This window comes from Rhea pennata, chromosome 2 (assembly GCF_028389875.1).
Source record: "Rhea pennata isolate bPtePen1 chromosome 2, bPtePen1.pri, whole genome shotgun sequence".
NCBI classification, from domain to species: domain Eukaryota; kingdom Metazoa; phylum Chordata; class Aves; order Rheiformes; family Rheidae; genus Rhea; species Rhea pennata.
The window spans coordinates 22,934,508-22,948,882 of record NC_084664.1 but is presented as its reverse complement, the minus strand read 5'-3'; the positions used below and the strand labels follow the sequence as shown (position 1 = coordinate 22,948,882).

The 14,375-nt window shown below is 43.5% G+C and overlaps 1 protein-coding gene across 1 annotated transcript in view; it reads right to left on the bottom strand.

Moving 5' to 3' along the window:
* Positions 1 to 9,514, bottom strand: part of CUBN (cubilin) — a 142,788-nt gene extending 133,274 nt beyond the window's left edge. Inside the window, exons 1-8 of the mRNA XM_062569066.1 lie at positions 9,396 to 9,514; positions 9,070 to 9,199; positions 8,639 to 8,731; positions 7,619 to 7,657; positions 6,736 to 6,837; positions 5,744 to 5,847; positions 1,941 to 2,067; positions 359 to 527 (exon numbers count right to left, since the gene is read on the bottom strand). Of these exons, the coding sequence (XP_062425050.1) occupies positions 359 to 527; positions 1,941 to 2,067; positions 5,744 to 5,847; positions 6,736 to 6,837; positions 7,619 to 7,657; positions 8,639 to 8,731; positions 9,070 to 9,199; positions 9,396 to 9,514 (883 nt within the window). The remainder of the gene's footprint in view (positions 1 to 358; positions 528 to 1,940; positions 2,068 to 5,743; positions 5,848 to 6,735; positions 6,838 to 7,618; positions 7,658 to 8,638; positions 8,732 to 9,069; positions 9,200 to 9,395) is intronic.
* Positions 9,515 to 14,375: the final 4,861 nt, after the last annotated feature.

Sequence of the window (14,375 nt, the reverse complement as noted above, 5' to 3'; positions counted from 1 at the left end):
GCCCTAAACATAGTGGGCAGGATTCATCCTACCTACTCCAATCTAGTCATCCTAAGATGCCATTAAAGTCAGTGGAAAGAAAAAAGGCAATGTTTTGCAATTGCAATTTGCAATTTGCAATTGTAAGAATGCAATTCACTGGGCTTGTTGAGATGCTCACCTTGGGATGGGATAAGTCACGTGCTAGACCCCACTGCCCACATTAGGTAAGACGCAGCCTGTAGATATTTATTCTCTAGTACAGACCAAAGCATCTTATTCAGCTGCTCCACACGAATCTGGAGTCTGTGCTTAGGAAACGCAGGCAGGACTGCCTGCTGCCACCCGCGCCGAGCGAGGACGTGGAAGGACGCGCTACCTGCGGGGCAGGGCCCACACGTGTAGGAGCCGGCTGTGTTGTGGCACGGCACGGGCGGGTTCTGCGAGCACGGGCGCTTCGGGAGGCTGCATTCGTCCACATCGGCGCTGCAGGCAGGGCTGCCTGGAGGCGACATCCAGCCCGCGTCGCAGACACAGCGGTACTTGGGCTGCCGTGGCAAACATCACATTACGTGTTTAAGGTGGTCAGAAGAACGACCAAGAAAAAAGCCAGAGAAAGCTTTTTTTTTTAATGTCTTCTGAATGATAGCTAATTGCAGGAAAACTTTCAGAGCACTACATGATTTGCACATTCTGTTTTTAAGTTGTTTTCTCAGGCATTTTTCTCTGTGTATTTCTTCCTCTGAGTTAAACTATTTAGATTCTGGTGGGAACAATAGGCTGATTCATTACATTCATAAAAGAAATCTGTAATTTACCCCAAATCTTCCAGAGAAAAATGAAGCACTTATAAACTATACCTAAAAATAATTTTAAAATTATCAACTTGCTTTGTATACAGGGTAAAGAGATCAATGTAAACAACCAGAAATCAATCTGACTGTTTTCTTTTAAGCAAATTGTTCAGTAATCTGTGTAATGTGCAGAGCTGATAAATTACAAATCTACATTTTCTTTGAGAACAACAATTTTATCTCTCATGAACTTCACTAATGGCCAGATTTCAGCATTTATCTAACTTTGCTCTAATTAAAGCCAATGGGAGTTTTGTTATCAACTGTCACAGGAGCAGAATCAACACTGAACCTTTTTGAAGAGCTTTCCCCACAAAAATGGGAAGAAAACAGGAAGGGATGAATTGTGACAACTTTAACAAATTGATCAAAGGAATGGCTTTATATCATAGCACCAAGAGCCTGTGTGGCGTGCCTGGGCTGGGGCATGGGCATGTAGAGGCATTGAGGAGCACAGGGGCTGCCAGGGTAGTTTGGGAGTGGAAAGAGCCAAACCTGGCATCTTCACACGTCTCCTTGGAGTAAATACCCTCTACCCAGATTTTCTCCCCAGAAGAGTTGGCTAGCTTGCTCCAGAGGGCCTTTCAAGAGCGCACTAGCATCCACCCAGTGCAGATACCTGGGACGCCCAGGCCTGAACTGAGTCAGAGTGCAAAGCACCAAACGCAAGCAGCAGCCTCACAGCAGCTGTGCAGTGTTGGTGGCTCCCAGGCCACTAGTAATAATGTTCCTTAGTCCATGACGTTTGTCCTTTTAAATCATTTAGGGTAATAAAAACATTGTAGCAACTTAGTACCGAAATCCTCAAATAATGAACGCAAAGAATATTATGTTTCTAATAAGACTCTGAATAACGGAAGAACATTGCAAAGCCCCCTGCGGGTGTAACTGTACATCTGATGCTGTGACAATACCTCTAACAAGACATAAGGCATTTTCAGTTCGTTCTGCTGTCCTTTGGACAACAGAGAGATTAGATTATTTTATAGGGTGGCACTTCTTGCTGTCTTCCAGCAACATGTGCGCTATACAGCTTTGTGGTGCTCACCATTATTCATTGTGTCTCCTCGCTGTGCTGTATGATGAGCCATATACATCATTCCTTACCTTGTTAGGCTGATCCCTCTCTGCATCTAAGCAGATGCCATGCTCACAGAGTGTCTCAGATCCTCCCTGGCAGTCATCAAATTTCGAGGCACAGTGCGGCCCATAGGTCTCTGGAGTACAGGAGCAGCTAGTGGTGAAAGCAGACAGGAAAATCGAAATGTTGTCTACATGCATAGCACAGGTCCCATTCTGACATAGTACTGTCTGCTCTTTATTTATGTGCTGATCTTCGTAAAATCCCTGTGTGATTAGCAGTACTGACATCGCCGTTGATAATGACGCACAGGGGCAAGGCTCTGTTCAGCAGAGACTGAGGAATCACACGGGACTCGTGCGCAGCGTTGAGTACTCTGTATTTTAGTTTATGAGCCTCATATGACACAAGCTGCCTCTAGCGACACACAGAAACACCTTGGCATCAGTAGGACTGGTGCTGAACTCATATCTGAGATTATTCAACATCCATAACCTAGGAACATCCCCACCCATCCCTATAGAGTGACTCAAGCCAGTTGCTCTTCCCAGTACACCCTGCCAAAGCAGGGCCCTGTGCAGACTACAGTAGCCACCAAAGGAGACAGTGGCGTTGTCCTTCCCTCCTCCAGCAGCTTTGCTGCGGCAGGGTGTTCACCTGGGACGTGGCACACCGGGGTCCCTTCCTCCTCCGCACGTGCAGCTGGGCAGGCTCTGCTGCCTGCCGTGGGACCGGGGCGCCCTCGCACTCCCGCCTCTGCAAGTGGATGAGCCTGGCAGGGGAGAGGAGGCGTTTGGGGCTGGGGAGGTAGGGAGAACAAACTCGTGGGCTGAAGGGATGCATCCTGCAGGAGGGACCTGGCTGCAGGCTGCCAGCTGAGATGTGTTGTTATCTTTGGAGCACATCTTCTTCACAGCGCTGTACATACACGGTGGGATTGAAATGGGAAGCCTCTGAGCCATCAAGCAACATTTCCCTTTTCTCTGGCCTTTTATTTGTACATAGACTGAATCTAAGGCTCTCTCAAACATACCAGCGTATTGAAAACCCTATGGAAGCCTCCTATCAGTTAGCTAGCTTGGCATTAAAGTGAAAGTGAGATATTTACCTGGAAGCAAGCATGTGCTGAAGTATTTGCTCTTTACAGAGACATGCGGTAATTACACACCCCTACTGAACTGCTGTTAAGCTGACTGAACAAAATTACTCTGTAAAAGTATTTATCTGTAGAATTTGAACCAGAGTATTCCAGTGTAGCTGATCTAGACCTTGGAGCAGTTTATTAATAAGCCATTGGTATTCCAGCTAGCTGTCACATGTACAGTTGAAAAGTCAGTTCAATAAGCCAATTGCAGTCTACTAAACACTGCTCACATGGCAAGCAAACCTCATGAACTTGGGCTTGAAAAAAACTGCAATAGTTTAATGCTTAACTGTGGACTGCAGAACTGGGAAATAGCGTGTTCATTATTATGAGAGTCTGCAGATGTACTGAAACTGTCTCCCAGATGCAGCAGTTCAACCTGGATGAGCGCAGTGACAACAGGTCAGGGAACCAGATCACCTTTGTATGTTCAAAGTACACTTCAAAGCTTCACATTCAACTCCCGAGGACAGACCAAGGCAACCAAATGGTTCCTAAGGAGGAGGAAAATGCCACTCTTTCCCACCTAGTCTGGCAAAGATTAATCTAACCCACTTGAAATTGCTTAGACAGCAGCTTCATAAGGCAAGCTGTGCCCCAAGGAGCTCTGGCCAAATTGCAGCTGCGGCTTAGCACTGCCCAGGTTCTCTTCCACTGCTGATGTTGTGTCACGGTGAGGGCCCCGTTATTCTGAGTATGACACAGAAGTCTGATGACCACAGGGACTTTCGCAAGCTTTCGTCCAAATGATGCAATGTCCTGTTAAGCTCCTGATTCTGGAAAGCATTTAAATACCTACTCTTTTTCCTTATACCTCACTGCTTTCCTGAGTTAGAGCTTAAGGCATACACGGAGCGAAGACTGCAATATCATCCGTTTGACTGTCTACATGATTCACTGCTGCCTCTGACCTTCAGTTATGCCTAGGAAGTTAAAAAGCACCATTTTCCTCACGTGCAGTCCGCACTAATATATGTAACTATACCAAGAGCAGGAGTGGGGTGGCTTGGAGTCCATAGCCCTGGAAGGATCAGCAGCAACGTTCTCATGAGCACTGGAAAAAGCCATGTTACACTGTACTGGGCAAGGATTTAGCATCTAGGGAGCACTGAGAAATAAGCAAATATACCCTGAAGGCACAAGGGCAGTTGGGGAAAGGATTGAACAATAATCCCAAAGGCATAATGCGAAAGCAAGAATACTGAGATTTGGATGAATTGTAAAGAGGACTTACTTTTCAGTGGGTACTGATTCAGCAAGTGCTGAGGAGAGGAAGAATTACATTTAGGAACAGATTCTGAGGAATCACGACTATACTAACATGCTGGCAATACTTGTGTGAAAGTTTTGCTTTCTCAGACCTTAACTTAGTCACGTACCTATATGCCACATTACGGAACACAGTAAGAAACAACAAGATAGGTTGCTTTGTCCGTAGTTTCCTTGACAAATGTCTCTGTTGGCTACAGCTGCAATCATGCTAGAAACCTCCTTTAAAATCAAAGAAAAGCTGACAAGAAGCATCATGCACTAAGAAACATCTCAGTAAGCTCTGTGTTAATGCTGAAATGTGAGGAACACTGTATGAGAATTTCCCTCTTGCAAGGCTCTTACAAGAACTGACAAAGCTTTATAAGCGAGTGTTATGCCAAGCAAATATTTGTGGGGGCTAAGATTTTCATGCTGAAGCTGAGGACAAAACGCTTTGCAGAAAGCTGTGGCATGCTACCCAGCCTGCTTGTTCCCACTGCACAGGGGAAGCTTTGTGCTATATCAGAAAGTTATTTATTTACCAGATTATTTGCCACTATGGAAAATAAGATGCCGAACGTTCAGGCCAGCATGCCCTATAAACAAGAATGTGTCCCCCAAGGAGCTGAACAGGGACTGCACTCAGGACGGGCTTAGCCAGGGACCGCGTGTCCATGGGGGCCCGCGCACAGGCACCCCAAGCACCCCCCATCGCCAGCCAGCTGCAGGCAGCGTTTCGCCTTTCTCCCGGACAGCATGGGGTATTGTTTGCTCTGCCACAGTCTCAGCAGCACCTGCATTTTGGGAGGGAGTGAAGGCATTCGCAGCCTGTGGGAATACCTTCTCCATGGCATGGTGCGCTGGGAATGCCACGGAGCAAGGGTGCCCATTTCTGCAGTAGGCTTCCAGCAGCTGAAAGCCTTTGCCAGGGACAAAGCTCCGCTCCTGCTCATGTCCACCGCCTCCTCGCTCCTGTCTGTCTGTCTCAAGGGGTAGGTGGTAACGGAGAGAGGAACCCTGCTGCTTCGGGCAGCAGAGCAGGGTGCGCTGGTTAGAGGCCAGCACGCTGCATCCTACCTCCTTGTCTACAACGCCGGCACGGTAGCTTTCCACTGCGGCGGAGATCCAGGTCAGCTGGGCCAGGCTTCAATTTGCAGCCTCCTTTCTCAGCATGGATATCTAATAAATCTAGTTCTTTCTGCTCTTTTTTGTGTTGCCTCTCAGAGGCAAATGTTTCAGAGAGCATTCTGTTCTGCAGTGGGGTTGGGTGTACAAGGTATTAAAAATTTTGTATTCTTTCACACTAAAAGGGATCACAGTGCCTAAATATTAGATAAACATATTGCCTAAAACTTGTACTGCAGATGCAATAGTTGGTACAAATACAGCAGAGTATTTTAGACAGGATTTTTGAGTATAGTTTTGAAAAGTTACCTATAGCTGCCTGGTGTGTTCACACATGTAGCTCCATTCTGGCAGCCTAATGCTGTTCCAGCATAAATCTGGCATTCATTAACGTCCACTGAACAGAGCAGGCCCTAAGATGAAATGGAAAACCAGTTTATTTTCCAAATAACTGAGAAATGAAGCAAACCATGAAGCTAATGTTTAATATCATTTCCAAAGATATATAAACCATGGGCTGATATCAACACAGTTTCCCTTACAAAACATTAAAACAAAACTCTATTGTTCAGCTGTGGTTTTGACCCGAGGTATCAGTCAAATGAGGGATAAAATATTTCAGATGTTTGTAGAAAGCATATGGATATCATAGAATATCATCCCCTTTACTTTCCAACTCCTAGGGCTCATAAAACTTTCTGGCAAACTTTTTTTAATAGAAGATGCTGTTTTATTAAAACTGAAAGCACAGCAATTTTGACTCAAATTTTGCTGGGAAAAAATTCAAGTTGAGAGCATTTGAGAGAAAGTTTTTAGTCTCCAAATGCATGCTCCAGACATGGAGTCTTTGAATTTCAAAAACTCAGAATGGGGTTGATTACTTACACCCACATTTGTTTTATTTCTTGAATAAATAGCCTGCCTTTCACCCATTCTCTCTATATCTTCACATAAGATCAACAGCAAGGTATGCAGTTCAGTTCACTCTGCTCACCAAAAAGGAAAGACAAATTTTCTGTTGTGGAAACTGCTACAGTGTCACTGACTTCATGGAATACCCACGTTTAACAGTGCAGGATCTGGCCATTGATTTGAGCTTGGGTTTTTGGATATATTGATATTTTTGGGAAGCAGATGTTCTGCACTTAAACCAAATGATGAATCTGATACTGCTGCTTTGCTGTTCAATATGGCTAGCTTGGTCCTGAGCAATCTTATACACTTTGCCACAATTGCACCAAACCAGGATTAAGCTTACAGTCAAAACACATATTGTATATTAAAGGAAGCTAAAGACTCACCTGCCAGTTAGTGGGACAGAGGCAAAAGAAACCATCTAGCAAGTTTATGCAGGTCCCTGAGTTCTGACAGGGGTTGCTGCTGCACGCTTTCCTTTGGATAGTCTGAAACCCAGGCAAAGAATAGTAAATGAGGTTCTCTGAGGTTATATGGGGTTTCACTAGCATTGATTTCCAAGACAAACCTTTTTTCTTTTTTTTCTTTTTTTTAATTTTTCTTTTTTTGCTGTTTTTTTCTGCTTCATTTTCTTTTTAGCCAGGTTAGTTTGCCTGTTTTGACCTGTTTTGCTCATATCTGCACAAAATAATGACTATTATGAACTAATACGATTTGGTCTACACAGGATGGCCAACGGCAAACACCGTAAAGAGGAAAGCTCTGTAAGGAGTAACCATTAATAGAGACAGTTCCTCAATGGCAGAGCATTTGTGGTTCTAGCTGCAGGATTATCCTGTCTTCTTGATTTCCTGTACTGGCAGCTGTAGCTGTGCCTTTGTCACGAGCTCAGTGGAGAAGCAGCTGACAGCTGAAAATGAGCTATTTCTAGTACAATAAAAAAATCTAGTTTTAATTCTCAAGTCTTCATCTTGACAGATCAGTGAAGGCAGAGTTTGTTTTTCCGTAGTATCTGTCTGTTCTTGAGTCTGCAAGTGTTTTTCCTTTAAGGAATGCAGGCTCCTACACAGTTTATATTTTGTAGGAAGGCATTTCACCTCCTCTACAAATCTTGGCCTTTTTTTACCTCCTAGTACTAAAAAAAAGTTTTCCGAGTAATGCATGAGAGGGGAAGAAATCATTTACCTATTTAATCATTGTAACCTTACTTTATTTACTTGGGGTTGGGTTTTTATTTTTTGAGCTTTAGTTTGTTTCCCAGTTACTCACCTGCTCTAAGCTTTGAAGTTTGATGTCAAGATTCACAACCTGCAACAGAAAGGCAAATTACATTGTGTTTGGCATTATAGTGACCATAGAGATATGTGCTGGCCTGCCTGGGTGCTGGGATGCTGGTTGCCAGTAGGCTGACAAAGTATTTTCTTTCCAGAAAATATAATTCCTGGTATGTCAAACCAGGCGCCAACTGGGTTCAAATCAGTCCCCATTGACTGGGATTTCAATATGTTAGGGTCTTTGGAAAATCACAGCTTAAATATGTCTGAATTTGTCTACAAAAACAAAGACAGTCTTGTGAAGATGTATCCAAGTGCTTAACTTTAATGTGAATATTCCAACAGGATTGCTCAGGTGCGCTTGGGCACACAAAGCCTGCTGTTCAAGACAAGCACACGGAAAGCCAAGAAAAAAATATTCACTGTATCTCGGTGGGTCGTAAGTACAAATAGCAAGCTGAAACCAAATCAGTAAAAGTGATGGATACCTCTTAGGACAACTTCCCTAAAGGGAGGTCTGTTCGGCTGCAAGGAAACTGTGGCAGCACCGTAGCAGGGCGACCACGTCAGGCAGAGGCTTTCAGAGGCCTCTGCTGCACAAATATCTTCAGCAGCAGAGAGCAGACTGAACTGCCACACAGGTCCTTCCTTTACACTGCTAATTTCTCTAGCCCATTTCACCTATGGAAGGGAATATCTACGTAACACACACAAGAATATACGTAGTCCATTTCCTGAACTTAGTGGGATTTCACTTCCATAAATATTTGAGCATATAGTCCATAGAGATGCGGACAGCGAACAACAGAACGATCTGGGTATGTGGGAACGAAGCAGATTACAGGAATATTTCCTTTGTCTCCAGAGACACTGAATCAGGCCACGCACGTGAGCAGACAGAGACTGGGCTCCAGTTCCCCGAACCGGAGTCCGGAGGTATGGAAATGAATCAGGTCAATACGTTAACTGGAGGAATGGAAAGATCAGACCTCGGGGAGCGCAACACGAGACTCACCTCGGAAGCCAGCAAAGCAACCTGACGGGACACGTTCTGGGAGGCACCGATGCCTTTTTTAAGTTCTCGAATATCAACAATATTTTCTCTCACCTGAATTTAAAAGAATAGAGTGAGATGGCATAAAATAAGCTTTGTTTTCTGAAAAGATTAAAAAAGTTTGATTCTTGATGAACTTTACTATTATAAAGTCCACTTAAACACAGAGTTCTGCTGCATACACAGTTTAATCTTTTAATTACTTTATGTAATACGATCACTTTATGAGTCTTTACTAGCTTACGTTCATATTAGAGTGCTAACAGATAACATAAAGTAACTATCATAAAAGTCACATCAAATTTGCCAAGCTGCTAAGACAATTTTTAAAGAAAATTAAACTGTTACATACAAGACTGAAAATGAAAACAAATTAAGCGAAAATAACTAACCTGACTAAAAAACTCTGCAAGGTCTTCTTCGTTAATTTTTATTTTCCCCAGTGGTCCAGTTCTAAATTCAATATTTTTGCTGGAGCCAGTAAGGAACACTAAGTTTCCCTTCTCAGAGGACAAACGAGGCCTGTTGTAAATATTGGGGGCGGGGGGGGGGAAGAAAAAAAAAAAGAAAAAAAAAAAAGGAGATCATTTTGCTATATGTATCTGTCAAGGAGTACGGGAAAAAAATATGCATTTAAACCATTCTGTTCCCATTAGTAGCACTTAAAACCCACCATAGAGCAAATCTGTTTGCAATTGAGGCTAGCAACAGTACTTACTGTTCATCATAGGTATCTCTTTTCTGCCTCTCTTTTTTGTAGTGGTTCGATTCACAGCTCAATCCAGACAGTAATATTAATGCAATTAAAAGCCCTGGAACAGAAGCAGGCCAAAGCATTGCTCTCCACCCACGGCCCCGAGTTTGAAGTAAAACCTCCGGGGCTGAGCAGTGCTTTTGAGAGCCCGGGTGCCCTTTGCTCTCGCGCAGCTCTCTGCTCCCAGGGTGCCCATTCCGCTGGCTCGCCTTGTATGGGTGAACTTTATCTCAGGTATCTTAAAGACTTGGAGTATGCAAATAGACATTAAACTGATTGTTCTTTCCCCCTCATTGTTTCAAGAGCTTTGAAAGATAATTAATCAAAATCTACTTGTATTTAATCATTTGTAGAGCAGAGCACTCCCCTGTCGCATGGCACCTGGTAATCTGCAGCTGGCCACTGCGGGGATGGCTCGCTACGCCTGCGGCCCCACGCCACGCGGCGGAAGGGAACAGTTACTTGGCAGCAATAAAAGACTTAGATTATTACTGAAAAATACTATGTGTAAAAACTGCAGTGGTTGGCAAGGAATATTTGCATTGAAGGAGAAGCTTCCAGCCAGTAATTCATTGGGCAGATGACACAAACAAGTTAGCATTACCACACAGCATCCCATGAGCTGCAACAGCCAAATACAATTTTAACCAAATATGGTTGCTCTGGCTTGAGAATGACTCAGTCGCCAGATGCTGAGGAGACGATCACCCACCAAGGGGGCTGCGTACTGTTTGGCAGGGGTAGGCCGTATTCACTGCACGCACTAGGGCTCCCAAACTCAGGGCTAACCACAGACAACGAAGAAGACCAACCGAGAATTAGCCTAAGGCTCCAAGTCAATTGAAAAATGCAAATTCATGTGTTCTGAGAACCAACATTTGGGTCTCGATCCCGTTTTCCTCTACCCATCAGCAGCACCCCTCCACCTTCCCAAAGGAAGAGCCCGTATCAGGACACTTCCAATTTCCCGTCATGGCCACTGCTCCTTCACGTGCTGCCCCGCGGTGCCGTGCCTGGCAGAGCGCTTCCTATGCAGCCTCTGTGTGAAGTAAGGGAGCAGGGCTCCAGGCTGTGGCCTCCCCCAGAAACAACTTACACTGGTGTTGAAGAGACGGCAGGCTGCTAGCAGCCCCACTCATAAGGGTCCACCAGCCCCTGGGCTACTTGTGCCTAGGGCTGTCTTTTGCTGCAGGCAGCCGTGGGAAGATCTATGCCCCATCCTTCATCAGGAATTCTCCACTCACCCATTATCCTTGACCTTCTCTTTCTTCCACACTCACCACAGTTCCTAATTTTTCCACTGGACCACAGACTCCATGTTCACTCTCTTGAGCCCACTGCTATGTGTTAGGGTCTCTGCACTCTCACCCTCTACCAAGAAAGTCAGCTTTACGTGACAATTCTTGCTACCCCATCTTTTGCTTTTGCCAGAGTTCTCATGTTCCCCGGACAAAAGGTCTCGCTGTGCTTTCCTTTCCTCCCTTACAGGTGCTTTGTGTATCTTCTTGTCCTCTTTCATGCTAGGAGCTACATGAACATCCGCTCCCACCACCATTTGTTTCTTTACTTTCTATTTAGTAGGTAACTCATTCTGGTTGCTCACATTTCAGAACTCTACTGAGAGGAGCAGAGCAGAAACAGTTGTAGCTGCTATTGCTGGAAGGTAACACCATTCACTGATCTTGTAATACACAGCCTATTGCAGAGGTAGCTGAGCCTTCTGCATTTGCTATCCTTACCCAGTCTTCCTTTCTGCTCCAGTTTGCACTTGTGGTTTTCCACTTTTCATCTGGCAAGGAAGTTTTACCCGCAGATATCTGGGACATGCCTTGAAGGTGGGAGGTTGAACTAACTCTACAGCTTTCACAGACAGAAATGCTATCCATGAAGTCAAAACCTTCCTGCAACCTAAGAACTGATCGGATGCACAATGGCATGCCACCACCACCACTGTTTTCTCTTGCTTGCATGAGGAACTAGCTTCTATTACTTTATTATCTATGTTTTTAAAACCTATCTCATAATTCAGTACAGTGACAGTCTGCTGACAGTGCTCCTTGTGCTCAGGCAGACTGTGATGCAGATAACTCAACAGTTAGTGCTGCTGTCCAGAGATCTGGAAGGGCAGGGGTGAAGGTTCCTCAGAAGCCACAGGGTACTCCTTCCCACTTGCCTCCATCCACTGTTGCTGTAGCAGCAAGCAAAGTTCTCTGACAGCAATTTTCACCACCTCTGCAGCACACTGTGCCCTCCAGGAGACTGAGTCCACCAAGTAATGCTGACGGACTGGAGAGGAGTATGAGCAGGAAACCCCATCTGCTGTCCTTCACCATTGTAGCAGATGTTTTTTACAAGAAAATAGAGTTGGACACTCAATTGGTGAAAACTTTCATTCCATTCAATCCAAATAAGCTTTGGTATTTCACACGAATGATCTGTGCCTACACTTTTTTTTTTTTTTTTTTTTTTTTAATTTATCACATTCTCCTTTCTGTTCCGAAATCTCTGTTCCAGAGCAGGAGAGCACAGATGAATTACTGATGTCTCTGGTAAATGGGACACCTTCTGCATCTGCACATACTTGATGGTCCATGTCCATTAGTATTCTTCATGTCTGTATTGATACCTGTCTAGGTTAGTTTTACTTTTTGTCAGTCTATTCAGTTTTTATAACTGTGCTGCTGTCAACTTGAAGAAACTATGAGCTAACTATACCTGCAGCTCCCAGCAAACTAGTTGAACATATGTATACTTTAAAGATTGAGTTTCACAAAGTCCCTCACTTTGGCAATTTTCAGCCCAGACTTTGGTTGCGACATCCCCCAAAAATCCTTCTTTTTTTTTATATTCATTTCTTCTTCATACTGAGTATGTGTTGACCCTCTCTGCTGTCTTTAAGTCTTTGAATGTAGCACTTCTTCCCAGCTAACTCACTCCAGCAACAGAGATTGAGGAGAATGATGCTAAACAAAGGAGGAAGAAGAAAGAAGTCTTTCATCCTTCTCTCCATGCAAGTTTTAAAGCTTAGAAAACAATTGACCTGAAGGCCAAGTGAATTTGACTTTGCAGTGGTTATAGGATGGAAGAGAGCTCTAGGTATCTAACTAAATCTTGTACGGAACAGTATTTTCTATTTTATTAGACCTTTTAGATTTTACTTAACTTACCACTGTATTCCTAGTGAATGCACCTCAGGATAGACAAGCTGTGAAATCTATAAGCCATTTTGGGAGAAAAGTAGTGCACACCTTTTAATTTTACTGAAATACATCGGATTAAGACATCATTTTTGGAGGAACAGAATGGAAACCCTATAAATATTTGGCATAAGAATAGCAGTTGTTCGTTCTAACAAGGAGAGCTGGCACGAACACTTCCTTCTGAGACAGATCATTCCATCACCTCACCAACATTATAGCTGAGGAAACACCCCTGAAGAGAATAGCTTGTACACAGATTTGGCAGGAAGTAACGGAGCATTTGTCTCCATCCAATTCTGGTTGAAGTTCATCCAGCACCCGCAGTGACTGCAATTTACCACTATCTTATGATTCTGTATGGGGCCATGTGAAATAAAATGGTGGTCTCTACATCTCTAGCAATACAGTGCCAGACATCGTTGTGGTAGACCTATAGTTGAACTCAGATATGACCAGAATTCAATATGCATTGATTGCACCTAGAAAGTCAACTCGGGCACAGACAAAACACAAGTCTATGACATTGCAAAACACAAGCCTATGACATTGCTTTCTTTTTTAATGGGAGAACTGCAGCTGTTGGTGTGGATTCCAAATCTGGCTAATTTTTAAGGGTAAAACTAACACACAACCCTTTACTTTGTCTTATATATGTAAAAAAGATCTCTGCTATTCAATGTTATGATTCAAATACATGCAAATAATTAAAGACTCAGTCATGTTGCTAGCTTATTCCCAAGTAGCGCATATTTACCTGAATTTCCCCCTGGTTGAGGTTGCACCTCCCAGTATTTCCATCTTCACTCTTTTGAATAATATTCCAGTGTTCAAAAGTGACACACCACAGTCACATAAAGAAGTATGGTTACCTATGTGGTCGAAACGTGCAAATTGCTGGTATAACAATTCTTAATATTGAATTCACTACTTTCAGTGTGTTCCCTACAGTTCTGAGAGGACTGAACACTAAGCTGAAATTAGGTTATATATGGAGAATCACACTACACAGTTTACCTCAGCTGAAATAAGGGTGATTCTCTGAAAAACATAACATTGGAATGGTTAGCTGTCTGGTGAAGAGATAGGTGCCAAAAGACATCAAAGGTCGGAAGTAGCTTTAGATGTTTTTGTCAGGTTCAGGCACTTAAGTAATTCCACTTAACATCAAATGGGAGTATTAAAGTCCCTTCTTGAATGTTTAACAATTTCAAAATGAAATATGGTGTGGAACAGGCAGCTTTTTCTAACATCTCCCTCCAGCTTGTTCCTTTTTCCGTCCTTCACCTCTAATCATTTGTCACCAGTTTCTCCTTCTGTGCCTAGAAATGTTTTACGGCAGCAGTACCTTCCTCAGAAGCTGTACCACCAGCAAAGCTCTATTTCCCATGTCTCTCTTTATGGATTTCTTTTACTTCTCAGAATTCTGCCTTCTTGTACCTGCTTAAGATTTTGCTCCTTCAACACAGCTACTAGGCAATGAAGTTAATAATTTATCTGATGATGAAGTTAAACTAATTGGCCAGAAAATCTTGGTTTTCATTTTTTAATTGTAAATAATAAAGAGACGGCTTTTGGTTTAGTTAGTCGGAATTTATCTATCATCCTAGTTCACTCTTGATTTCTTTGCCAGAGTAGAGGCATTTATAAGCTCTTTTTCTTTAGCTAAAGTCTTTCATTTTGGTTGCTCTTTCTGATTTTACTTCCTATGTGTGCTGCTTTTACAAACCATCAGTTTGATGCCTAT